At 40.1% G+C, this 27,344-nt stretch overlaps 2 protein-coding genes across 5 annotated transcripts in view; one reads left to right on the top strand and one right to left on the bottom strand.

Moving 5' to 3' along the window:
* The first annotated feature begins 17 nt into the window (after window positions 1–17).
* ATP6V1D (ATPase H+ transporting V1 subunit D) lies at window positions 18–22,378 on the top strand. Its single transcript, XM_019451502.2, has 9 exons — window positions 18–224; window positions 4,830–4,947; window positions 13,983–14,062; window positions 15,839–15,906; window positions 16,838–16,882; window positions 18,013–18,116; window positions 18,709–18,775; window positions 20,101–20,179; window positions 21,127–22,378. Exons 1-9 carry the CDS (start codon window positions 184–186, stop codon window positions 21,266–21,268), a joined length of 744 nt encoding a protein of 247 aa, XP_019307047.1. The 5' UTR covers window positions 18–183; the 3' UTR covers window positions 21,269–22,378.
* A 2,875-nt stretch (window positions 22,379–25,253) lies between these two features.
* PALS1 (protein associated with LIN7 1, MAGUK p55 family member) overlaps window positions 25,254–27,344 on the bottom strand; it is a 93,733-nt gene continuing 91,642 nt past the window's right edge. For all 4 annotated transcript variants that reach the window (XM_019451498.2, XM_019451497.2, XM_019451496.2 and 1 more), the window contains exon 14: window positions 25,254–26,449. In XM_019451498.2, the coding sequence (XP_019307043.1) occupies window positions 26,273–26,449 (177 nt within the window). In that variant the 3' untranslated portion in view covers window positions 25,254–26,272. The remainder of the gene's footprint in view (window positions 26,450–27,344) is intronic.

Raw genomic sequence — 27,344 nt, 5'->3', positions numbered from 1 at the left:
CCGCCAAGTGCCAACAGGAAGCGGAAGTGAAGAATGCGTGTGTAAGAATCCCGGCTGCCACTTAGCAACGCGAGGAGGTCAGGTGATACAACCAGCTGACTCCCGTAGAGGAGGTCCGTGTGGCTGTGGGTGTTGCAGCCACGATAGCCCGGCCCAGACTCGAACCGAACTATCATCGTCAGAATGTCGGGCAAAGACCGAATTGAAATCTTTCCCTCGCGCATGTAAGTAACAGAACGGATCGAGCAGCATTCATAGGTTCATGAACGCCTGTTCGGAGCAGCGACCCCTCCATACCCTGGACTGGCAGGGAGGTTCATTGTTTCCTGGGTAGATCCTGAGCTCACCCCGTCCCTTTTCGTGAGTCTGGGACGACGCTTCCTGATGACCCCCTCACATATTCCTTTGAGGGAACCAGACTGGACAGATCCCAAGACGTAGGAACAGTCTGTCCGAACTGCTGGTTTTTATGGAGGTCCGCAGTCTTTATTCATTAATCGAGCCATTCGTTCCATATTCCCTTATTGAGCTGGGCACTGGGTTTATAGAACTATGGAATCGTCGCCAGTTTTGCCTTAGAGAGCTTACAGTTTAGCGGAGAGATGGACAGGTCAGCGAGGTTTCATAAATACTTTGAGAAGGGAAGTTTACTGTGGTAAGCACATAGAAGAGGCTTCTAGGCCAAATTGGGGGTTGAATCGAATTGCACTAGCGTGGACGTCAGATTCGATCTTGGATCCCTTTTCTCATTTTCTAAGATTCCATGAAATGTTACCTGCGGCTGGAAGATATCCCTGAGTTTCCCAGGCACTCTTTTTTTGCTTCATCACCATTGCCCCGTGTTCAGACCTCTGTTAATACCACCCATCACACTGTAAAGTGGATATTTGTTTACATATCTTTCCCCCTGGACTGTGAGCTTTCTCCAGGAGAAGAGTGTCTTAATAATTAATCCATAGAAAGTCTACAAAAAATGTTCCTTGAGTGAACCTATGCCTTGGAATCTGCCCAGTTGTGGCCTGCCCTTCTCTTTTGTCTGGATTCTTTGGCAGGAGAAAAAGCCCTGTGTTTGAACAGTTGTAAAAGGTCTTGTAGTTTTCTCAAATGTGCCTAACAATGTGTGGAAAGTATAGATTGTTATTTTCTCTCTCTTCTGCCACTTCCTTTTGTCTTGTTTGTTTGTTTTTTCCAGCAAGGAGCAGGAAATCAGGTTTGCCTCTGACATTTAGATCTTTAGATTGTGGTCCTATTTCTTTGGGGGTGTTCTGTTCTTTTTCTTTTTCTTCATTTTGATCTTTTTCTTAGAGAATCCGATAATGCTTAAAATAAAAGAATTATATTCATACTCACTCCTAGATTTCTTTCCAGGGTGGCTGCAGTTCTTAATGAAATGAAAGCGTTTTGGGATTTTGTTATTTTTTACCTTTACCTACTGATTTTCTAGTAGATATTTGTATTAGGTGGGAAGCAAGCCAATTGTGGAGAAAGGCACTGCCTGTAAAATAGGTCAGGATCAAGGCTACTTTGAAGTAGTGAGATCTGCAGAACTCCCAGTACTTGAGTTTGAGTCTTACCAGATGTCTGTGCTGAGAGACCACCAAATTCTAGCATGGCCTAAGGCCATCAACATGGCTGCCTGAGAAAGCTCAGTGCTTTCAGGAGAATTTATTGTTTGTTCTATCCAATACTTTTTTTTTTTTTTTTTAGAGAGACAGAGAGCAAGAGGGGGAGGGGCAGAGAGAGAGGGAGACACAGAACCCAAAGCAGATTCCAGGCTCTGAGCGGCCAGCACAGAGCCTGATGCGGGTCTCGAACTCATGCACTGCAAGATAATGACCCAAGCCAAAGTCAGACGCTTAACCAGCTGAGCCACCCAGATGCCACGACCCAATACTTGACAATAGGCTCCTGACTTCCCTTTCTTAAGGCATTCAGTAAAAGTAGCTTACAATTATGAATCCTTTCTTTACTTTTTGAGATGTATATTTCTATTCTATAACTTAGAAGTCCCTTTCTCAAGGACCTGAAAGCCATTTCTTTGAAACATAGATATTAGGAAGGATAGGGCCTCTGTCTGCCAGTCTCTGTGGGAGGATAGAATCCTAACTTCATGATTGCCAGCTAGTAGACACAGCTTGCCTAAAGTCATTTTTACTGACTAACCCTTGGTAATTTTTCAGTTCTGTGACCCTTCTTGAGGCCGCTCTTAGTCCTCTCCCTTATTCCTTTGAAATACCCAACCACTTCTGCACAAATCAGAATGGAGCTCAGCTCTTTCTCCCACTGTTAGTGGTTACTGAACAAATTCTGTTTTCACCATTTTAATGTCTGGCTGTGTTTATCTTTGATAGTAGTCAGAATGTTAGCATTTTTGTTTTGTTTTTACTTTGAGACTAAAGTGAAAATAAACTTCTTTGGGCTTATACAGGAAGACTAATAGGTTCCAAAAGGTGAAAACTGCTATTTAAGAGCACTCAGCTTGCTGATTGAGAGGAAAATCAGGTGCAGGAAATAACTGCTTCTCTAAATATTTTCCCTAAGGCTTAGCAGTGGGTATTTTGTCATGCAGTCAGATGCGTTTGATTCAGCTGAAAACAGTCATCATTCTAGATGAAGGTCATACATTTTTCCAATGGTCAAGTGGCTCTGAAACTTATAAAAGAATATGTGTTTTAAGAGCTAGGATATAAAATACTTTCGTGACTTCTGTGTCAGATACTTGCATCTTACGGGTTTTATGACATACTGGCTGTAAGTCCTTGGGCAAGTCACTCTTCAAATCTCAAGAATTAAAATCTGTTTCACAGAAGTGCCATTAGCTGGGAGGAAATTAAAATTAGCATGGTAAATTCAGTTTTATCAACCAGATTATCTTTTTTACAGTAAACTTGCTGGAATCTGCAGTACTGGGATTTGACTTAAATTTGATCCAACCCTTCGAGCTCAAATTCTGGTCCTTAGTGTCAACAATATGATATGTTAAATGTACACATTGGGGAGGATAGCTCCAGCTCAGGCTGGAAACTGAACCAGCTTTGCTTAGACCTTCAGTGAGGCCAGTCAGTACAAAGTCAGCCACTGATAGTTTTCAAAGAGAGAACTGTTTATATGATGCTGTTTCTTTTTTTTTTTTTTAATTTTTTTTTAACATTTATTTTTGAGAGAGTGAGTCGAGAAGGGGCAGAGAGAGAGAGAGGGAGACAGAATCTGAAGCAGGCTCAGAGCTGTCAGCACAGAGCCTGATGCGGGGCTCGAACCCATGAACCGTGAGGTGAGACCATGACCTGAGCCGAAGTCTGGCGGCTCTCAACCTACTGAGACACGCAGGCATCCCCCGCCCCGTGTGATGCTGTTTCTAATAGGCAGCGTGGCATGTGGTTGGGATACAGTGGGACTAGGTTTGAGCCTTGATTTGAGCCTTGGACAAGGCACTGGAGTCAGAAATCTGTTTCAGTCTGTTTATTTTTTTTCACCTAGAGTGAGAAAGTGTTTCGTTTTTCTAAGTCTCATTTTCAAGATAATGTTTAAAGTTTATTCCAGCTATAGAATTATCTCAGTAACGTTTCCCCTATGGTAAAAGATGAGTAAAATCTAGGAATTTACCCAAAAGTCCATTAATACATGATACTTTGCAGTTTGTTACAACACTGGTAATATGAAATTATATCCCCTTATACAAATCATTTTATCAACATTATACAACATATTGTTAAATTGTATTACCCACTTTTTTTTAAAAATTAAATTTTACCTGGCATAGGGTAGGAAGGACAGAAATGTCAATTTCTGCTATTACTTTCTTGACTTGTATTGGGATTTCTGATAGGAAAAGATTGGAATAAGGAGGTAAGGAGACTTCAGTAGTTTGCCACTTCTCAGAAGTCTTTACTTATATGTGTCATTGTTTCCTAGAATCATTTACAAATTAATAAAATGATTGCTGGTAGGATTTTGACTGATGATATGAAAACATTAGTGCCACACTTTTAATAGAAAAAGTAATAAATGGTTGTGGTATAAAACTCAAAAGGTTAAAAGGAAAATAAATATAATAGTATAAAGTAATCCATTTTTTTTTCACTCAGTCCCATTTCCCAAAGGAAACTTATCAGTTTCTGTGAATCTTTTCTAGAACTATTCTCTGTATCAAAATAAGCATATTTATCCCTTATTTTGTATGAGTAAGAGAATATAAAATAGGGAGCATATGTAGATCTACCTTCCTCTTATTTTTTTTTATGACTGCATAACATTCCCTTGGAAGAACCATGATTTATGGGACACTAATATCCACCCTTTTGCTATTACATGTAAGGCTGGAGTACTCATCCTTAACCTTGTGTATATTTTTGTGTATATGTGGGAGTAAATCTGTAGGATAAATTCCTCAAAGTGGAATTGTTGGTCCTGAGGTAAGTGCATTTCAAATTATGATATTTATTAGTGGACAGATTTTTTTTTAAATGCTTAATACATGTGTAATGGAAACACAGATATTATTTTAACTTACAAATCAAATTAATATTTTAACTATGGTGGCATTATAAGATAGAACTCCTGATAAATTTTATCGTAATTTAATAACTAATTCCAGATATTGGTTAAAGAATTGTTTCTGTTTTAAATAAATGAACTTCTTATTTATGGAATGCTGAGGGTGGAAATCTACAGTATTGAGAAACCAATTAATTGTAACTGTCAGCACAAGTGCTATATATTCTTATTCTCATGACATCAAAGAATGAAGCATGATTTTAACACTGTATTGGGGAGATATTTGTATGTCTTTTAAACAGTGGGAATAAATGTCTCTAACTTTGTTTGTATAGGGCACAGACCATCATGAAGGCTCGATTAAAAGGAGCACAGACAGGTCGAAACCTCCTGAAGAAAAAATCTGATGCCTTAACTCTTCGATTTCGACAGATCCTAAAGAAGATAATAGAGGTAGAATGAACTGTTTTTAGAACAGTTATATTAGAGGTATCTAAGGAAAATCTAGCATGGCTATTGGCATTTAAATTTTTCTTTAAGTTATTTTAATTTAAAATTTTGTCTTTTTATTATTTAAAAAAATTTTTTTTGTGTGTTTATTTTTGAGAGAGAGAGACAGAGTGTGAGCAGGGGAGGGGCAGAGAGAGAGGGAGACACAGAACTGAAGCAGGCTCCAGGCTTTGAGCCTGTCTGCGCAGAGCCCAATGTGGGGCTCGAACCCACGAACCGTGAGATCATGACCTGAGCTGAAGTCGGACACCCAACTGACTGAGCCACCCAGGCGCCCCTAATTTTTTTTTCTTTCAAAAGTAAAAATACCATTATCACTGTAACAAGTTTCAGATTACTTAATAAAATTCAAACTCATTACTCTTGCCTGCAAAGCCCCACTTGATCCCATCTGGCCCCTGCCTGCCTCTCTGATCTCATTTGGAACATTCTCCCTACCATCTTCCTCCAGGACCTTTTCAGCAGCTGTTTCTTCTGCCTGAAATGTTCTTTCCTCAGAACTTCTTGTGATTTGCTCCTCTGGCCATTCTGGTCTCTTCAGAGAGGCCATCCCTCATTACCTAATCAGAAGTGACCACCATATTTACTTCTGTCACATTTCCTTATTTTAGTTGTAGTATGTATTACTGCATATTTTCTTGTTTGGTTGGTTAGTTCCTTGAGAGCAGAGACTTTCTTGTCCCTAGAACAGTGCTGGCCCATAGTATGTTTCAATTCATTGCTTTTTGGGTAATTGCTATGTGAATATGGAAGTATATTTAAAAAGTGAAAGTTACTCCTCTTCCCCTACCTAACTACCCTTGTTTCATTTCCCAGAGGAGTTCTTCATGACACTTTGATTTTTAGTCTTTCAGTCTCCCTGTCTGTCTTTCATGATGTTTTTAGCAACAGACATGCAATTGTTATGTAATTCAATAACGTTTCCTGGCTGCTCCCCCTGGCAGAGTTTGGACAGCTATCTACATCAGTGCATAGGTTTTCCTTTTTCTTTATAGCAGCTGCATGGTACTCCATTGAATGGACAATGGAATTTAGCCGTTTTTCTGTTGATGAATGTGTAGTTTTACTATTTTTGGGGGGAGGGTACTCTTAAATCCTTTTGTGTATGTGTAAGAGTACTGACAACACTGACTCCATCTTTGGCCCTCCATCTTGTTCATGCCTGCACTATGACTTTGGGGCTATGTGTTCCAGGCTCCGTGGAGGTTAATTTTTGCCGTAACCAGAATGTGGGAAGGCTTGTTCTGATCTTTCCTAAAGTGGCCCACAGAGGGCGCCACTTTAGGTAACTAGTAGAGATGGCTGGCACACAGAAGGTGCCACTTTAGGTAAGTAGTAGAGGTGGTTGGAGGAGCTGCTCGAGGTAACTAGTGGGATGGTTGGTGCACAGAAGGTGCCACTTTAGGTAATTATCCTGTAACCACTCCACCATGCCCCTTGCTCTATAAAAGCAGGGGATTATGGGCCAGGCTTGGCGGACAGTAGCTCTTTGGGTCGTTAGGCTTCCTGATCCCTCCCTGTCGGTAAGTTACTGTGAGTAAAAGGGTGTAACTGGTTCTGAGAGGCTTGCATTGTTTTTGTGAGTGCCTTCTCAGTGTCCCTCCTCCATCTTCTACCAGCCGGCAAGCCAGCCAGGAAACTGAAAGTGAAGCTAGCCTGGTCTAGGGGCCAGGGGTGGGGGGAGCCTGAGCTGGCTAGCCACCGCCACGTGGGGAGACTTGGCCGGGTGTGTGAGTGCGGGGGTGCCCTGAAAATGGCCAAGGGGTTGGTGTATAGCCTGCCTGAAACCGGGAGAGGGGGAGAAAAGGAGGAGGGAGAGTGGAATAGCAGTTGTGGCGGTGGCTTGGCAGTTGGTCTGTGTGTTGTGAGGTGCCATGGAGGGAGAGTTGGGAGTAGAGAGGGATTTGGAACGGACCGGAGAGGTGGCATTGGCTTTGTAAGAGGATGTGGGAGCAGCACGTTCTTCCCCTAGGGTTGTTCTGTCTGGAGGAATCCAGCAGCGGGGTTGGGGGGGTGGGGCACTTGGGAATGATGGCCGTTGGTGGTGGGCGGAGGAGGGTGAGTGCTCACTACCTCGCACTAAAGGGAGAACTGTGAGGTCTCAGGACAGTTGGCGTCCTGAGGCCTGCGATCCCTGGGGTAATGGCTCTGATGAGGAGGATGTTTTCCTAGAGGGGGAAGATGATTTATAGGCATGCCCTTTGGTTGGAACAGAGCCCCAGGCTGCTTGTTTGCCTGAGGATGAGCAGAAGAAATTCCCATGCTCAGGAAACGACTGTGAGGGAATATTCTGCCCCTGACGTAGTGGAGCCAGTCAGCCACTTTAAGAAGGAGGGCCGAAAAAGGGGTGGCAGCTTGAGTGTTGGGACTGTGGGATACTGGGGAAGATGGTGTTCTGGTGGAGGTTTGGGACGTCAAAAATGGCCTCAGTCCCTGCTCAACCTGCCTTGTGACAAATACATGCCACAGTCCTAGGTGAGAACCACGGGCACTTAGCTAATTTGACTGGATAAATGCTAGTATTAAGATAACTTGGCCTAACTGAAGCCTGTCTCTGGCTTGCAGATGGCTGTGTCCTCACATGGTTTTCCCTCTGTGGTGTCTCTCTGTGTGTTGTAATGTTCTTATTAAAAGGACGTCAGATTGAATTAGATTCCAGCCTAAAGGCCTCATTTTAACCGGGGTTAGGACTTCAACATATACCTCATGGGGACCCAATTCAGCTTTAATTATATATGTATATATCCTATATATAGTAATGAACAAATTAGAGAATAAATAATGCATTACATACCAGTGTGCTGAACTTGTGACTGTGAGCCAACCATTAATAAAAACTGAAATATAATGGGAATAAAAAAAAAAAAACTTGGCCTAGCAAAGGGGATATTCCCTGATCTCTATGCAAGAACTGCAAGAAATTATACGTGAACTGGGAATGAAACCTGCCATTTATGCCTAGCATTTTAGAGGCCTAAACAAAGAATTATTTTTCTCTGGTATGGAAGACCTTATATTACAGTCAGCCCCAGGGACATGATATGGGACTTAGTATCTGTTCTTGTCCCTTTGGTTAATCAACCCATTTGCTATAGTAGCTACTATGGTGGCTGACTTAAGTCAAACTAGAAGAATCTGTCATAAGGGAAATAGGTTGAAAAATGGGAAAACAAAGGATCCTGCCAATGATAAAATGGCAGAGAGGGGGTCCATCAAGGTCTCTCAAAAATTGTTGCCAAGATCTAATTTTATACAGGTCCTGGAGAGAAAATCTACACAACCCAGTTTGGTCTTGGTAAGCCTATGGAAGACATTGCTTAAGGGAAAGCAGTTTATTCCCTTGGAGGAAAGCTCAAGAAAACCAGGTGTGTTCCCCAGAGCACCTCTGCTAATAGGAATTTTGGGAGTGGATACACCTTACCCCTAGAGACTAGGGATTATGCTAACATTGCTTGCAGTAGGGGGCAAACAGAGGCTGCATGTTGAATTAACCATTTATTGGTCTTGCACTTACAGACTACCAGCTCTAATAGACACTGGAGCTGAATGCACACTTACGGAATCCCCTTGAAATTTGGGGGGAAAGTAAAGGCAGTAGATATTTATGTGGGGCAGATTATCAAAGTTCTGCAAACTAGTCTTTACTTACAGATTGCAGACTTCCTGCCTGTTGTTTTCTAGTGCATATCTCCCACATTTCTGAGTATTTTGGGCATCAATGTTCTGCAGGATCTGAATCTAACAACGACAGGTGGATTCAGTTGTGTATCCAAGTAGTGAAACTTGTTGTGGGTCATGGCAAAATGCGCACCTATACAGCTGCTGGTTTCTAAAGAGTAATAAACATAAAATGATATGAGCTACTTATTAGGGGGGGCATGATGAGATTATTGCCACCATTAAAGAATTAGAAAAGGTGGAGGTAATCAGGCCTGCTCAAAGCCCGTTCAGTAGTTGGTTTGGCCTATAATGAAATTTAATGGGACCTGGCAAATGACAGTAGATTATAGGGAACTCAGTAAAATTACTCTGCTCATCCATGCCATGATACCTAATACAGCCTTATTGTTAGGGGAAATCATGGCATCCATTAAGACTTATCATTACCTGCTAGACTTGTCTAATGCCTTTTCCAGCATTCATTAGGATGTGAATCCCAAGACCAATTTCCCTTCATGTGGAACCCGAGTGACCTTCCAGGTGTTGCCCAAGGTTATCTCCTTAGTCCCTCTGTTTGTCACAGGATGGTAGCCAGAGATTTGGAAAAATGAATATTTTCAGAAGAGATGGTGCTTTATCATCATGTCAGTGTTATGTTAACTTATGATGATTTATCCTCCCTGTCTCAAGCAGCCACCTCATTCCAGGTGTGAAGTCTTGAGGGTGAGAGGTAAATACCAACAAATCCAAAGACTGGGTTAATCAGTAAAGTTCCTGGGCATCATCAGTTTGTGTAAGACCAGTGATGCCACAGATGGTCCTTGATAAAATGTAAACCTTCCTAGTCCCTAAAACGGTAAAGGAATTATAGGCTTTTTGTTGGTTTACTGGGTTACTGAAGACTACTTATTCCCTGCCTAGTGATAGGGCATACATTAAGACCTTTTATATGCCTTGGTTAGGAGGGGAAGCTAATGAGATTGGGGTGCAAACCAACAAGAGGCTATCCTAAAAAATGACAGTAAAACAAGTACAGACCTTGGGGATATTAATGCCAGCTGTGACTTAGATGTGAATTAGATGTAAATTCATGTCTAGAAGGGTTTGGTTGGGGCTTGTGGGATGGATGAAATGGGAAACAGATCCTGTTAGGATTCTGTGGCTTCAATTATGGAAGGAAACAGAAGCCAGGTAGAATCCCGTGGAAGCACAGGTATTAGTTATATATCTTGCACTGCAGCAGATGGAAGGCCTGAGTGCTGATTTGCCTGTGATGGTACGAACCTCTCTGCTGGTAGGAGGATGAACTAAGGACAGACATGTTCAGCAAACCTAAGAGTGCCTGTGCCCAGGTAAGCACCGTACAGAAATGGCATGCTTATCTACAGAGGAGGAACCTCCTCTCTCATGAGCTGCACCTGGTACTAGGGCTGGTCACTTAAATCGACCCTGCCCAACTTCAGAATTGTCTGACTTTATGCTTCCTTCCCCGCCCCAGTAAGGGAAGAGGTAGGCTCATCTCCAGCAGGTGCATAGTATACTGATGGCTGTTGCTGGGGAAACTTGCCTATTTGGCATTCCTCTGCCATCCAGCTGGATTCTGATGTACTTTGGTTTGAAGGAACTAATCAAAGTCAGTGGGCAGAATTGAAAATGGTATGGATTGTGTTGACACATGAGCCAGTGCCCATCAATTTGGCTGCTGACAGCTGGGCAGTGTTGTAAAGGTTGACAACCTAGATGCAATGATGGCACAAAGAAGGCTGGGCTGTATTAAATAGACCCCTGCGGAAAGTAGAACTGTGAGAAGATGTTTGGGTAGTATGCTCTAAGCCCAATGCAGCCATCGAACAGCCATCCAAGTATGGCATATGTCCCTGCTCACTCCCCATCCACACTACCAGGCAATCCTGAGGCAAATGCTCTAGTCTGGGTATGAGCCCTTCAGCTGGAGAAAATGCTGACCCTGTCTGATGTAGCAGAATGGGTCCATCATAAATCAGGACACTGAGGTCCCAAAAGTACCTGAGAAATGAGATTACATTTTTCTGTAAAATATTCAGTCTACAAGCTGCTGACAAGAACTGCCCCCAGTGCCATCTCAAGCGATGGACCTTATGCCACACCCTGGGGTGTATTGGGTGGACTATAAACTCTGTTTCTCACTGGCAGATCTATTACATAAGCCCTTTGCCAGTATTGGGAGGGCACAAATATGTACAGACCTGTGTGGACACTTGCACAGGACTTGTACGAGCCTTAGCCTATAAAAAGAGCTAATCAGGCTGCAACTGTAACAGATTAACAAAACTGGAGAGCATGTACAAACACCCCCTACTCAGTGATCAAGGGACACATTTTACTGGCCATGATATCCAAAAATGGGCAGAGACCTGGGTATATTATGGACTTCCCACCTGCCATACAGCCTCACTGTTGCAGGCCTAATTGAAAGGATGAATGGGCTAATAGCACATTAAAGACTTTATCATGGGTGGATCCCTGAAAGGATGGTCTCCAAGACTAACCAGCAATTCATCTCCTTAAAGCTATGCCCATAGCAAGACAGACATCTACATATGAACACCTCACCAGCAACACCCATGCAGTTTGCAGCTCTCATGCAGGTGTTATCTGGAGACCCATGGTCTGTTGGGGAGGAGGGCCTCCTTTTGTGATTGCTACAAGACCTCCCACATGGTTAAGACTTTAGTTCATTGAAAATAAACTTGGAATGCCTCCTCCAGGTGGCTTGGTATCCTAATCCCTTGGGGCCACGGCCTCCCATCCAGTAGTATTCTTAACCCTTTATTATGCATTGGTCAGGGCCCAATACATGCAAATAACTGCTTCTGAATTTCTGATGCTTGGTATTGAGGTAGGGTTGTTAGTGCAAACCGAAATGCCCCTGTACAATATAGGTACACCCTTTGATGATACTAAGGGGCAAAATACATGGGGTCTTTTCCCAGGGAAAATACCTAAGCCAGGGGTGTTCTTAGCTCATGGGGCCCAAACCACTACCCTGTTGTTTATGAATGAAGATTTGCCACATCTGTTGCCTGTAAAACATTTCTTACTGCCCTTAACCTTGCATCGTTAATGTTTCTATTGTGTCTGGAAACGTCTTGTCATAGGCCACCACTTAACGCTGAAGTTTACAATTGCTCTGACTGCTGGGTCTGCAGAAAGCGTTGCTGGGAAATTGTAGTTCTAAGTATTTTCTTTGGTCGTACAGATCTGTTGTTGCTGCTGTGGTATAGAGATGCAAGTCCCCTCCCAATACCTGTCCGTAGGGTCATTGTGGAAGAATGGTGTGTAAAGGTTATACGGGCCGTAAAGATGTTGAGGGTAGAGTGTAGTAACGCTGACAGCACTGACTCCCATTTGTCAGTGCTCCATCTTGTTCGTGCTGCGCAATGACTTCGCTTGGCAACTGGTAGAGATGGCTGGTGCACAGAGGGTATCACTTTAGGTAACTCCCTTGTGATCTCCCCACCATATCCCCCACCCCCTCTATAAAAGCTGGGGGTTTGTGATCCAGACTTGGCAGAGATAGCTGCATAGCTGCCTGGATTGTTGGTCGCTCCCTGCATAAAACTGTAAATGGTCTGCAGTGCCTTGCATTGGGTTTCGGTCTCAGAGTGTCGTCTTAGCCTGGAAGATGCTCGACTGTCCCTTCTCCACCTTCTGACAGTATATGTACTGGCATTTCTCTGGAAAATCTTAGAATCTCAAGGATCTATTCATTTAAATTTTTGATGGATAACTGTCAAATTGTTTTCCAAGTTGTTATACTAATTTACATTCCTGTCAAATGATTATGAGAGCACCTATTCTCTCAAATTCATCATAACTGTGTATTAGTAATCTTTTTTATTTGTTACCAATCTATGGGACTAAAATTGGTATCTTTTAATTTGCACTACTTTTGATTGTCAGGTTGAGCCTCTTTTCATGTTTACTGGTAATTTGATTTTCTTGGTGAATATCTTTTTGTAGAAGTTCTACAATAGTCTGGTTAGTGTGTAAAATGCCAAAAATATTTTCTCCTAGCCTTTTTAAAAAATATTTCTTGTTTGGTGAAGTCTTTTTTTCTTTTTAACATAGTACTTGGGTTATACATAATGCTTAGAAAGGCCTAAAAAGATTAAGAAAATATTCTATGCTTTATAGTTTTTTTTGAAACTAATGACTTCTGGAGAGAGAGAGAGAGAGTGAGAGAGAGAGAGAGAGTGTGTGTGTGTGTGTGAGTGAGTGAGAGAGATGTGAGGAGGTAGGGATTTAGCTTTATCATTTTGTAAGTGGGTGGCCAGTTGAATGGTCTCTTTGTTACCAAATTCCCATATAGGCTTGCGGCTCTTTCTGAGTACTGTTCTGTTTCATTGTCTTATTTTTCCCATATCGAATGAATTTCCTTATTGTAGGTATACATTTTTAAAAAATTAAAAAAAATTTTTTTCTTTTTTTTTAGCGTTTATTCATTTTTTGAGAGACCGAGCATGAGTGGGGGAGGGGCAGAGAGAGGGAGACACAGAATCTGAAGCAAGCTCCAGGCTCAGAACTAACAGCACAGAGCCTGACGTGGGGCTCAAGCTCACAAACCTTGTGATCATGACCTGAGCCGAAGTCGGACGCTTAACCCACTGAGCCACCCAGGCACCCCGTTAAAAACAATTTTTCTAATGTTTATTTTTTGAGCAAGAAACTGAGTGCAAGGCGGGGAGGGGGCAGAGACAAAGGGGAACACAGAATCTGAAGCAGGCTCCAGGCTCTGAGGTGTCAGCACAGAGCCCGTTGCGGGGCTCAAACCCACAAATTGTGAGATCATGACCTGAGCTGAAGTCGGATGCTAAACTGACTGAGCCACTTAGGCACCCGTGTAGCTATACATTTTTAATACTTGGCAACTCTGCCCATCTGCCCTAACTTTTTTTTAAAAAAGGTTATTGAATATTCTCAAACATTAAATATTTCAGGTTTATATTAAAGCCACTATGCCATTAAGATTTTGACTGCATTGCAGTGAGCAAATTGGCATGAACTCATTCAGGAATAAGATTGGTCCTTCAGTAAAGATCGTTTTCTGTTTCTTAATGTCTTTATTCTGATGTTTTAATTATAAACTGTATGGTTTTGTAACACTATTAACTGACCATAACCAAAACTGTTAAAACAAAATTGGATATTTTTGTTATCAAGTCATTATTTTAGGCACGCACCTGGCATAAAATACTGGTTATTAAAGAAATGTAATTTTGATGTTTTTTCCTTGTAATAAACTTGGTTGGATCAGTTGTTGGTTTATGCTTTTCCAGACTAAAATGTTGATGGGTGAAGTGATGAGAGAAGCTGCCTTTTCACTTGCAGAGGCCAAGTTCACGGCAGGGGACTTCAGGTAAGAAGACTTAATGGGGTGTTTTGAAAAATCAAAGTGCTTTCATGTTCATAATTTCACTTCAAAGCTGTTCTTAATGAAAACCATATAAGCAATAAAGACAAACGATGGGGGTGCAAGTGTTCGTTGCTTCTACTCTGTCACCCTAACACTAGTATCTTTATTATCATCCACATGTGTCTGTTACACAGTTGGAGGCACAGGGTACTTAACATTTTATAGTTTGTTTTTTTTTTTATAAATTTTTTTTTTTAACGTCTATTTTTGAGACAGAGCATGAACGGGGGAGGGTCAGAGAGAGGGAGACACAGAATCTGAAACAGGCTCCAGGCTCTGAGCTGTCAGCACAGAGCCCGTCGCGGGGCTCGAACTCACAGACCACGAGATCATGACCTGAGCCGAAGTCGGCCGCTTAACCAACTGAGCCACCCAGGCGCCCCTAGTCTGTTTTCATTTAACATTGTATCATGAAATTTTTTTCTGGTTTTTACATAGCTGTATAACCTTTCTCTAAATGTACATAATTTATTAACCATTTCTAATGGTGGACTTTTGGGTTGATTTTCAGATTTTTTGAGTATTAGAAAAGATGCTGTAAACATCTTCATGTATATATATTTTTTTGTTTCTGTAGAATTACTTCCTTAGGATAAGTTTGAGAATGGAATTGGTTGTTGAAGGCCTTAGAGAATTTATGCCCTTTATCACATCAGTACATGCTTTACAAACAATATAAAATGTTTTTGTTTTACAAAGGGGGTTTTGCCAGTTACATTGTATGATTCTCCCCAAATAACCTTGTGAGGAAACCAGGCAAGCATTGTTATTCCTCATTTAAATTCAGTGCCTTCCTGAAGGCAAATGGCTATTTGGGGGCAGAGGTGGAAATTTTCAGGGTTTTTCATTTTTGTTGTCTTTACCCAATGACACAGTGTCTCCATTCTTAGTTTGTGTTATCCAGGAGCATTACCTAATGGGCAGGTCTTACAGCCTCAGGGGCAGAAGGCCTTTTGTGAAGAGATGGACTTTAATTTTGCCAGTGTTTGTGGGACAGCACCTTGCATTGACTTTTCTAACAGAGACAGGGAATCAGTAGTATGAGTGGAATGTGAATGTGTTTTAGGGTGGTTATGGTGAAAACACTGCAAGAACAAACTGGGGAGTCAGACAAAACCAGATGGAAGTTAGGTTCCAGGTTAAAGGAATTAAAGTCCTGCTTAGCCAAATCTAGAAGGTTAGAAGGAACGAATTTTCTCTAAATTACATTAGCTGAATAAAAGCCCTTAAATCACCTTTCTGGCACCACATGCCTGACTGAAAAGTCAATCCATGTACTTTAAAATTTTTTGTTATTTTCTTATGGTTAATTTTTTTATATTAAATATAATTTGTTGTCAAATTGATTTCCATACAACACCCAGTGCTCATCCCAACAAGTGCCCTCCTCCATGCCCATCACCCATTTTCCCCTCTCCCCCACCCCCATCAACCCTCAGTTTGTTCTCAGTATTTAAGAGTCTCTTATGGTTTGCCTCCCTCCCTCTCTGTAACTTTTTTTTCCCCCCCTTAATGTTTTGAAAAATTGTTCATTCTTTACTCTTTGAGGCCCTCTTCTGGCAGCAGTGATTTTTTTTTTTTTTTTTCTTTTTCTGGAAAGACCATTCTCAGAACATACTTAATTGTGCTATCTCATCCTTGTTGAAATTACCTGATCGGTCTCTGTAGTTTTCTCACTCTAAAATCTCAACTAAATCATGGCCTTTTCTCTTTCTGCAGCACCACAGTAATTCAAAATGTAAATAAAGCCCAAGTGAAGATTCGAGCTAAGAAAGATAATGTAGCAGGTAACTTTTCAACCCTTTAGCATGCCTGGGAAGAAAAGATGACATTTATTTATTTTTTTAATGTTTTTATTTTTGAGACAGCACGAGTGGGAGAGGGGCAGAGAGAGAGAGAGAGAGAGGGGTAGACTGAGAGTCCAGAGCAGGCTTCAGGCTCTGAGCTGTCAGCATAGAGCCTGATGTGGGGCTCAAACCGATGAACTGCAAGATCATGTCCTGAGATGAAGTCGGACGCTTAACCGACTGAGGTGCCCCAAGAAAAAAATGACATTTAAAAACTAATGTGTTCATACAGCAAGATCTTCATGTCCTAACTAATCTCTTCTACTTAGAACAAGTTTATTGGCTTTACACGTTAAAACCATTGCCAGAGGATGGGGGTGGGGGAAATGGGGAGCTGTTCAATAGCTATAAAGTTACAGTTACACAAGATGAATAAGTTCCAGAGATCTGCTGTACAACATAGTGCCTATAGTTAACAATGCAGTGTTGTGTACCTAAAAACTTAGGGTAGATCTTGTGTTGAGTGTTCTTAACACACACGAAAAGGGACACAATAAATCTTTTGGAGGTGATAGATGGGTTGATTGCCTTGATTGTGGTGATGGTATTATGGGTGTACCCAGGTATCTAAATGCATCAAAATGTATGTGTAAAATATGTGCAGTTTTTTTCCTGCATTTTATGTATACCTCAAAACTGAAAGGAAGAAAATTGTGACAGATCTCTTATGACTCAGGATAATTTGATTATTAAATAGGAATGAACGCTTAAGATAGCAAGTTCCTAAATTCATTTATTGAAACCAGTTCCAGTTCCAGACAGTCTCTTGACTTTTGAGTATTTGCTGAAAAAGAAACACAGGGGAAGAGTGGTGATTAAGAAACAGTACTTCAAGGGCATGTTTGTAATTCACACGTTTTGTATTTAACAGGGGTTACTTTGCCAGTGTTTGAACATTACCATGAAGGAACTGACAGTAAGTGTGAAACTTGGGTAGTCTGTGTCGCTGGATTCTCCAGGTTCCTCTTTAAACTTTTTTCTGGAAAATGGTGCTAGATAGACCTTCTTTGATTTCAGTGGCTCCAGTGTGTTAGCAGCCTTCTCATCTGGTACGATTGGGACGATGGTTAGTTAAAGTGTTATGGCAGGGGTCTTAAAACATTGTAATGTCTTAAAATGTTTTATTTCCACCTAGATATACTTAAATATACAGTCATTTGCTATTAAAAAAAAAAAAGATTTCTGTGTTGTCTTTCTGCATAAACTGCACCCATAATGCATTGCTTATAATTTCCAGTTTGAATTTCTTTAAGGTTTTAGACTCTCTGCTGAATCTTCCTAGATTTTATAGCTCAGCCTCAATTTTTTACAATTGTATTAGAATTTCCTAATTTGATAGCATTTTTTGGGTAGTAACACATCTTTGTTGAGTCTTTTCAAAGTAATCAACTTTTCTTCATAGAAACAACAGTTTTTGGTACTATTCTTTCATTGGTTCACAGAGGATATTTAGTACAGCTTGAATAAAGAAATGGAGCATCCTAGAGAGTCACTTGTTAATGGAGAGTTACTGTACTATGGGCAGGCATCAGGCCATATGATACAAGGGGATGGGGCACAGTGTGTGAAGGTTGGTTAAAAGCTTCTTCTATAGTTATATTTAGAATAGCTTCCTTGGGGAGAAAAGTGTGTTCACTGTTAAGTCTGAACTCTGGAGAACAAACTGATGGTTACCAGAGAGGAGCTGGGTGGGGGATGGGTTACATAGGTGATGGTGATGGGGATTAAGGAGTACATTTGTGATGAGTACCAGGTATTATATGGAAGTGTTGAATCACTGTATTGTATGCCTGAAACAAATATTACACTGTATGTTAACTAACCTGAATTTAAATAAAAACTTAAATGCTTAAAACTTCACATCAAAACAAACATGTTCACAGTTCAGCATGCCTAGGGAGTAGGATGGGTACTTAATGTTTCCATTTAACAGGGGTTAGTGAATTTGTTTCTTCTTGGTTGGTATTCTTCTGACTTCTTTTTGGGAAATTTATCGGGAAGATTATTTACGTCTACTTACAAGTGTTGTCTAACTGGTTCTTTCAGGTTATGAACTGACTGGTTTAGCCAGAGGTGGGGAACAATTGGCTAAATTAAAGAGGAATTATGCCAAAGCAGTGGAATTACTGGTGGAACTGGCTTCACTTCAGGTCAGTAGCAGGAGAACTAGAGACCTGCTGCGGTTTGATATCTGATTGCTGAGAGCCGAGAGGGGAAGCTTCAGGTCTTGAATCCACACATCCTGCACTTACTGCTTTAAACTGTTTCCGTGAGTTTATGTAAAAAAAGCCAGGGATGTTTTGATTCCTTAAATGATGGCTTCTGTACCTTTGTGTCTACTTCTTACTACTAACAAAATGTGTGTGCAGTGGTATAGTTTCACTCTTGTGTAGGTGAGAACAGCAACAGTGGATACTGGATTTAAATGTAAATATAACCTAGTTTATGCATGAAAGCTATTTTTTCCCTTTTGTGACCAGTTAATGTAGATCTATGTAATAGTGCCTGATTCTTTCCCCTTGCCACTTTTATAACATTAGGCAAATCTGAAGTGAACAAATTAGAATAGCATAGAAATAGTATTAGCTCTGTGGAAATCTCACAAGAATTTTCCTGTTTGAGCAGATTGAAAAGTAGTCTTGGTTTCCAAATGTTCTCTACAAGTGCAGTCTGAGGGAAGCCAAGTGAACAGGACATGATTAGGAAGACTTCATGCTTACATTATTTGTTCTCTTATTTTAGACTTCCTTTGTTACTTTGGATGAAGCTATTAAGATAACCAACAGGCGTGTAAATGCCATTGAACATGGTGAGTGTAAGCTGCCGTGAGGCTCTTTGTTCACCCACTTGTCCATACCTCCACATTTGTTATGTAACTGCTGGGAATCCGGCACTGATCACAAGGTGAATAAGACCTTGCCCCTGTCCACAGTGGGAAGGGCCATGAGTCAGCAGTAAAGTGTTACTAAGTGCTTTGATAGAAGTATGTTTATGATTTGGGGGTGAGTTACACAATGGAATGGGAAGTTAAAAGTTCTGAAGTGTTTTATTCATTCCTGGTTATGAATAAAGGGCAAAACTATTTTTCAAGAGCTCTAGTGTTTTCTTTAGTTCTTTCCAGTGATTCAGTAATCTTTTGAACACATTAAATATTTAACTTTAAATCCGTTTCCTGTAAGCTTTATGTCCTGCTCTTCTTGATTCCTAAACATTTTCCCATTTGATGCATTTTTTTTTTTTCATCTCTTATTCTAAAACTACACTTAATGTTGGCACAATACTTTCCGTTCAAAGAACTCCGTTTTCATTAAAGAAATGCTCAGTTTTAAGGTAAGAAAGGAATAGATTTTAAACAGCACAGAACTTATTTTGGTCTTTTGGTGTTAAAGATGAGGTTATCTCATTTTTCAAAACTCCACACACATTTCCTGGCTGGTTGCTAGTGCCAGGCTTTGTCAGTGGAACTGCAAGCAAAACAAAATGGGTAAGGTTATAAATCATTCCAACTCTTCAGTGAGTTCAGTTTTTAGAAGCAGATAGGCAAATTGTATGTAAAATAGCACCTTATGACTACTGTAAAACTCTACAACTTAGTGCATTCTCTTTGCTTGATGATCTACTTTTTATCTTAATTTTTTTTTTTTTTTTTTTTTTTTTTTTAAGACTGCGAGTTGGAAAGAGGGGCAGAGGGAGAGAGAGAATCCCAAGCAGGCTCCATGCCAAGCATGGAGCCTGACATGGGGCTTGATCTCCTGACCCTGGTATCCCTGATGATTTACTTTTTAACAGTGGATTGGTGTTTTGTTTAAACTAGCATCTGTGGTTCAGTGTTACATATTCATATAAATCCAGTATATTCAGTGTTGTGTATATTGTGATTCAGTGTTCTTGGTCTATAGAAAGGACACTAGAAAGGTATATACCAAAATATTTACAGTAGTTATTTTAGGGTGGTTGGATTATACTTTATTTTTTTTGTTTTCCAACTTTCCTGTATTAAATGTACATTAATTTTACAATTAGAAAAAGTATCCATTATACAGATGAGCACTGGCAGTTTGAAAAAAGGTTTGAAGTTCTCATATATATGTATACATATATATATATATACATATCTATTTTTTTAAACCCTAGTCATCATTCCCCGGATCGAACGTACCCTTGCTTATATCATCACAGAGCTGGATGAGAGAGAGCGAGAAGAGTTCTATAGGTTTGTTGGAATTGGTCATTTTTTTGTTTTCATATTCCAAAGGCTAGATTTTCTCAGAGACATGTTGGCTTACGTTCTTTAGAATTAGCACAGCCTGTATTTTATTGTGATAAATGAGAAGCAAGACCTAATATTGACATAGGGCTATGGAGACTAATGTATGCTGAGTTTTGCATATACTTAAAATGTGGTACTCTAGAAAGTTAGGCCCTTAGGAGAAACTATTGATAGACTTGATTATTCTTTAAAATGAAATCCTAATTTAGATCGGGTGTCTCCCACATAAAAAGAAACTGGAATTAATCAGTTAACATTTATGTATTGCATAGTGAACATGCTCCAGGAGAAAGTATAAAGTACTGGGGGGCATTATGTAATCAGATAAATGACACCATTAGAGGATTAGCATAGTCCTCAGAAATGATGCATCTACCTGAGTTGGTTATGAACAGTTAGGCCTTGTAGGGACAGCAGATCCTCAATAGGTATAGTACACGGGTCAGTGTGCCAGCTTCCGAGAAGTGGGAGACAGGTGAAGGCAAGTATTCAGGAAGGATGTGGCCTTCTTGGATCTTGAGTAGCATCTGAGTATGATTTATAATCTTAATTATAAGAGGTTATTGTGTTTCTGTCCTTCAGTGACATTCAGGGTTGTAGTGATCCAGATGGAATGATCCAAAATTTTATTAAATGTCTGAATGCTCAAACGCTGTTCCATTATTAAGGGGCGGATTTCAAAGTTTATTCAGTCTGGGATAGGAACTTTTGAAGTCTGTTACTAGCTTAAAATGTCTATGTTCTACCTCAAATACTTTAAAAATGGGTTATAAATCACTAAAAATGAAAGTTTTGTTCTAGTTTGTAGATGTTATTGTTACAAAACTAGAAGAAATCACATCTACTTAGAACTGAAACCATGTTCAGAAAATCCCCTCCTTGTTTTACAGGTTAAAGAAAATCCAAGAGAAGAAAAAGATTCTCAAGGAAAAATCAGAGAAGGACTTGGAACAGCGGAGGGCAGCTGGAGAGGTGATGGAGCCTGCTAATCTTTTGGCTGAAGAGAAGGATGAGGATCTTTTGTTTGAATAGTTTCCTGCTCTGGTTCTTTCATAAGCCCTAACATGGCACCATTTTAATTCACGGTGTGTAGGTTTGGTATGTGTGGCTATTTATTTTTTGGCCTAAGAATTTCACTGGTGGTAACATTTCCCAGGATGTTGGTTATGGGGCTGCCTTTGCAAAATCCTAATTCAGCAACCATTTATATCATGTGAGATTTGTAGACCTTGCCCAGGAACCTGTAGAATTTACTCTGCAGAAATGGTACCCTATTCTGTTTACATCTGTTACAAGTGCTCTGCTTACCAAGCATATTAGGAAATTCCCCTTAGGAAATAGCAGTGGCCTCAGGCCAGCTGTCACTGTAGCACCCTTTGTTCCTACCTGCTCCCTGAGATTGCTGCAGCCATCCTTGTGTTACCGTGGTACTTGTCTCAAGCTTTATGAAACTTTCACTATTTTTCCTTGCATGACAGGTCTGTCTTGTCTGTCATGGGAGTTCTGCCAATTTTAATGTGACTATGGTGTAAACAGTAAAATGATTTAAAAATGAGTTGTTCCTTTATTTAAGAAATTTACTGCTAAAATCAGTCACGTTCTGCTCAGATTGGCACATGGGATTGTTAGCTAAAGCGTTTTCTCTGCAGACATGCAGGAGGTGGATAGCCTCCCTTTATCCCTTCTTCATATGAAGTGCTTTACTGATAAACTTACTGAGAGGACTGTTGAATTTTGGGGTACTCATAAATATTAGTGAGTTAAGGGGGGTCATTAATATTTTCTCATCTAAGAAAAAATACCTTGTTTCTTACTCTCAGGTGGTAACTTTTTATCTTCTAAACTGTAACAACTTGCTGTCTTCCACATAGGAAGATGAGGCATTTGAGTGGCTCTGTTAGAAGCAGACTGAGGTTTTTGGTGCTGTTTGATTTGGTGTGAGCCATCCATGATTACTCAGGCTTTCTTGTACCCACTGTCTGAGGCGACTGGCTGTGGGAGAGTTTTTACTGAAATTGTTAACACTAGGCTTATGAGTATTGTATTTAAGTCCACTGATAGCACAGCCAAGGCTTTTTAAAGTACCAAGTAATCTTGCAAACATTTAATACCTGCTATAAAATAGTCTTAGTTGTGTGCCAACTGTTTTAAGTGTTTTATTTATCTTGTCACAACAACCATAAAGAGATACTTATTTTAACGCCACTTTTCACAGAAGAAAACTTTGAGGCACAAGGAGCTTCAGTAATTGGTCCTAGGCCAAAAAGCTAGAAGTAGTGAATCTAGGCAGTCAGCCCTTAGTGTTTTGATACCTTTAACCTCTATCCTTTTTTGCCTCCCCTAGATTTAAAACTTTGGGTAAAGGTAAGACACAAGGCTTGTGCTGGAGGAGCTGAGTTTTAGGGAATCCTGTTACATTGAATCGGAGCTTTTATTCTGTAAGTAACTTTGATAATGATTGGAAAACCAGTGAGTGAGTTCCTGAGCTTTGAAAATAGGTAACATTGACCTGCTTACATTTAATCCTCCCACTACCGGAGTAAGGTGTAAATCCTATCGTCTCCATTTTGCAGATGAGAAAACTGAAGCTTTGTCAGGTCAAATAGCAGAGCTGGCATGGAGGCATTGGTTCTTAAGCAGTATGTACTGCCTCTCTAGGAGGCAAAAGTTAGCTTGAAGTGTACTTATAGAGAGCCAGGTTACTTAATAGTTTTTCATTTAGGTAAAATTAGTGTTCACCTTAAAGCACTGAGGCCAGAGAAGAACCTAGATTTTTCCCATGGCTTCTTAAAACTCCATTTTTTATTGGCCTTGGCCAAACTCCCTACACAACTTCAGATGACTTTATAGTTTTAGCATACTGATCAACTAGAAATTGTGAACAGTTTGTGTGGGGTGATGTGATCCATAGGGGAAGGGAATGATCAAGAATGGAAAGCCAGCTGGGTAGCAGGTATGTATATGTGTGACACTTTTTGTTGGTATGATTTGCTTCTTCTGGGAGATCTAGAGAGGTAGAGTAGAAAAGGGAGAAGTGAATGTGGTCTACTCGAGGCTAGGGTGGGAGTTAACCATGTCCTACAATCCTTGGCTGCATAGAAGTGGAATTTGCCTATTATATGATTAAGTTCACAATGTTAAGCTGTCTTTAATTTTTTAAAACCAGGAGACAGAACCTACATCTGTACCAATAGGGGGCACTCCCCCGCCATTAAGAATACATGAAAAGGTATTGGACGTTTCACCCAGAGAATCCAGTGAACTTTATGGCAAAAAGTTGAAGACAGGGTGGTTACATGAGTTGAAACCTTGAATAGTGGACATAAACACAACTTACTCAATGGTTTTATTTGAAATATAATTTTACTTTTGTTTTTACAAGACAGTGTGCAGTAGGACAACTCAAAATAAGAGTGCAGATACAAGAGAGTACAAAGGAGGATTAACAATAGATGTCAAGAATGGTTACCTTTTATTAAGGCTAAATCCCTGGTTTATATTTTCCATACACATTCACAAAATTACATTCAAATTATTCCTTATCAATATTCCTTAGGCCATAAGGAAAAAAAAATCCAGACATTACATTTTTCATATAAAGCAAATCTGAATTAGTGTTAAGTCACAACAACTGGAAAGGAAAACAGTACTTATGAAAATTTAGCAAAGGAAGAGATTTCCTTATTTGAATATGCATTTTTTTAGCTATTGATACCATTCTGTAAGTGGATAAGACCTCTCTCACACTGGAGTCGCCAATCAGAACCACAAGGGACAGGAAATGAACTGTGGCCAGAGCAGTTGGACAACTGGGTGTATAGCAAGGTTTTTTGTTTTTTTAAGGAAGTCAAAAACAACTAAGTTTTCACTTTGTGTAGGGGGATGCTGTGTTGAATATCAACACAATACATCCATGTTACTGGGACTGAAAAAAGTTTGGGATGTGAACATTTCTATCCCTCTACCAGTGCTAATGAGATCTATATAGGCCTTCACTGACCCTCAAAAAGTATACTTTGACATGGCATGTGCCTTGGTAGGAGATTTGCTTTTAAAGCCTGCAGGCTTAGGAACTGGCACAAGAGCTACTTAAACTGCCACCATTTTAGATGCTAGGGCTGAAAACAGTTTTATGAAAAGCAGCTCAAAAAACTCCACTGTCTACCATAGACTACTTTCGCCTAAGGAATGAAAGGTAAACTGGAGAACTGAAGAGTTAAGTGCTAATATTCCTTGGTTTTCACTGCCCGAAGCTGGAGTGTTTCAGACCTGAAAAATAGTATGTGTGGCATTCCTTCCCTTAACCCAGGAATGTTACTTTCAAGATAACCTTTCCTTAGGAAGAATTTCCACATAAGACACATTGCAGCCAACTTCAAGGCCATGCAAATTTGAACAGAGAACGGCAACATAAACTATCTACATTTGTTCAAATAAAATTACACAGAAATCAAATACATACACGACACCAAGAAAAACACCTTAAAAACAATTGCTTATGTTAAATTAAGTGACAACTCCATGTTATTCCAGTGTTTAGCTTTGGGAACAGGAAATGCTGTAGCTAAAGTCATCATAAAAATAAAATCAAGACATTCACATTTGAGGTCATTTGACACACATCACACCATCCCTAAAGGCTTGAAAAGACTACAAAATAACTTTCCATGCCAATTACAGAAGTTAAAATTTAAAGCTACAGCTATAGAGATAGTATGAAAATCCCATTAGCTTAAACATTTATGGTGTAGCAAGCTGCTGCATTCTGGTCATAAGAGGCAGAACGTGATAGGATAAAAATCTGTTTCTATACGCTTAACCCCTCCCCCCCCCCCCCCCCCAAGTTCTTTTCCTATAATGTTCAAATGACTTTCAGGTCATCCTTTCCTTGTGATCTCAAAGTCAATTGTTCTAGCATTTCCCCTTGAATATAATTTTATTCCAATGCTGAGTGTTATCAATAACCATTTGTCAATCTATTAAATATCAGTATACAGTACAGCAGCTATATTCATCACAGAATTCCAGTTTATTACCTATATGGCATAGTCCTCAAATTCTGTGCTCATGTATAAAAATGCAAAAACTGTCGAATGTGCTGTCTTCTCATGTATATGAAAAACTACTTGCATCATGAGGAAGAAACGATCAACAGTTTATGACCATCTGCCATTCATAAGTGTAACTTATACATTCTATTGTACTATACAGATTAAAGAAAGCAAGGTTATAGAATCAGTTGTGACAGTTTTAAAAAGATCAGCATATGCTGTGTAAGTTTAACTAGATCAGAATCTGTTGAGTGTGCAGTGAAATCTGATCCACAAAGTAGCTAAAAAACTGATGTTTCTAACGGAATGTTTTAAGAATTAAAAGACACACAAATGAATTCAAGCCTAACAGAGTAGCTTGAGACCAAAGTGGCACCATTTTTCTTACTTTTCAGGAAAACACATTTTTTAAAGTATCTCTACACCCAGTGTGGTGCTCCAGAGATCAACAGTCTCATGCTCCACCAACTGAGCCAGCTAGGAATCCCCAGGCAATGATTTCTGATGACAAAACCAGCCTTCTAACCAAATACTGTCTTGCCCAGTGCACAGAAGCACAGTCCCCATCCCCCCAATTCCCACAGAGTCCTTTAACTGTTAAATAGCATCAATATTTATAACTATGCGAGATCTGGCCCGTTGGGTATAGTCCCACAAGTTTTTCATGGAACTAGGGCCAGGCAGAAAAGATTTAGTTAGGTGAAAACAGAATTAAAGTTTTTACATGGATAAAATGGAACTGGTCTGTTGAAAGCTTCCATTTAGAATCCCCAAAGGAGCCAAGAACCTCTGAAGCCATGTATACAGAATAATAACCGCTATGAACAAATTGCCTAAGGGGATTTTCTTCTCCCTAGTTTGAGATCAAAGAATAGCTTATTTGGCCTTCCACCTGTACTCAGGGTCTTGCTGAAGTATCAAGGCTATCTTCCTAGTGGTAGGCTGCCAGATCAGGTCCAATCACGCCACAGAACGGATGTTTCCCTCACCTGAGCCAAGTGGATGGCACCCACTGAGGTTCAGTATCGAGTTTGTTAATTAACCTAAGCAATTCTTGATAGGCTTTATCAAGATCTGAATTCACAATTGCCGTGTCAAAGTAGTGCCCATTGTTCTGCTCCATCTCTCTAGTCTTCTCTATGATTTCTCTCAATTCTTCAGGCTGTAAAAAGAAGACAAAAACTGAGGTAATTCCGTTAACAAAATAGACGAGTCAGAGATGACTCAAGAACAAAAAAATGACCTTATATTGCCTGCTGTCTCAATATATGCAACTTCAGGAGCTGCTCCTCAACCCTGTCTTGGCCTCAGTGATTTCCTTTGCTCTGGCGTCAATTAGGACTCATACTGAATCATTTGGAACGCAACATAATCTGTTTTTACTGTTACTCAGGTTTTCAAATATTTCTGTCTTACCCACTAGACTAGGGGCTTCAAGAGCAAAGACTGTTACTTTGAATTCCCTACAGACCTTCCTTTTCAAGCATTTTAGGGCATTATAAACTTTCCCTAAAAAATAACTTTTGTAATAGAGCGAACCCTTCTGGTTGAAGCAAGGCTGGTAGGACCCAAAATGCCATCTACTCTTGGCTTTATAAAGAGCCACTGCCCTTTATATCTGTTCGGCAGGGTAAATAAACATCAAGGGAAAAGAAAAGGATCAACAGAGTGGATACTTTCTATGAAAACATTGGTCAACCCAAGATTTAATAATCTAATAAATGTTTTGGGGGAATTACTTGCCTTTAAACTGCTTCTCTATTTTCAGTACACAAAGGAGGTCTTTAAAGATGCAAAAGAAGTATCCTAAGAAGAGTTTCAGAAATGATACAGAGTAGGCTACTTTAAAATACTCGGTAAAGGAAACAGCTGTTTCATATAGATGAGCCTTAGAGATAAAGCTAGGTGCAAAACTTCTTCAGAATCCTCTGGATTACCAGGCACATGTGTTCAAGAAAGTAAAACAGCACCCAGATCACCCCTTGTCAATGAAGAGAACTAATTAAACTCAAGTCCAAATGTCTCAGATATAAAAGACACGCCAATACTACATTGGA

Source organism: Panthera pardus, unplaced genomic scaffold (genome assembly GCF_024362965.1).
Source record: "Panthera pardus isolate Hobbes unplaced genomic scaffold, ASM2436296v1 HiC_scaffold_24, whole genome shotgun sequence".
Lineage (NCBI taxonomy): Eukaryota > Metazoa > Chordata > Mammalia > Carnivora > Felidae > Panthera > Panthera pardus.
The sequence above is the reverse complement of the archived record's forward strand: the minus strand, read 5'-3'. Positions and strand labels throughout refer to the sequence as shown.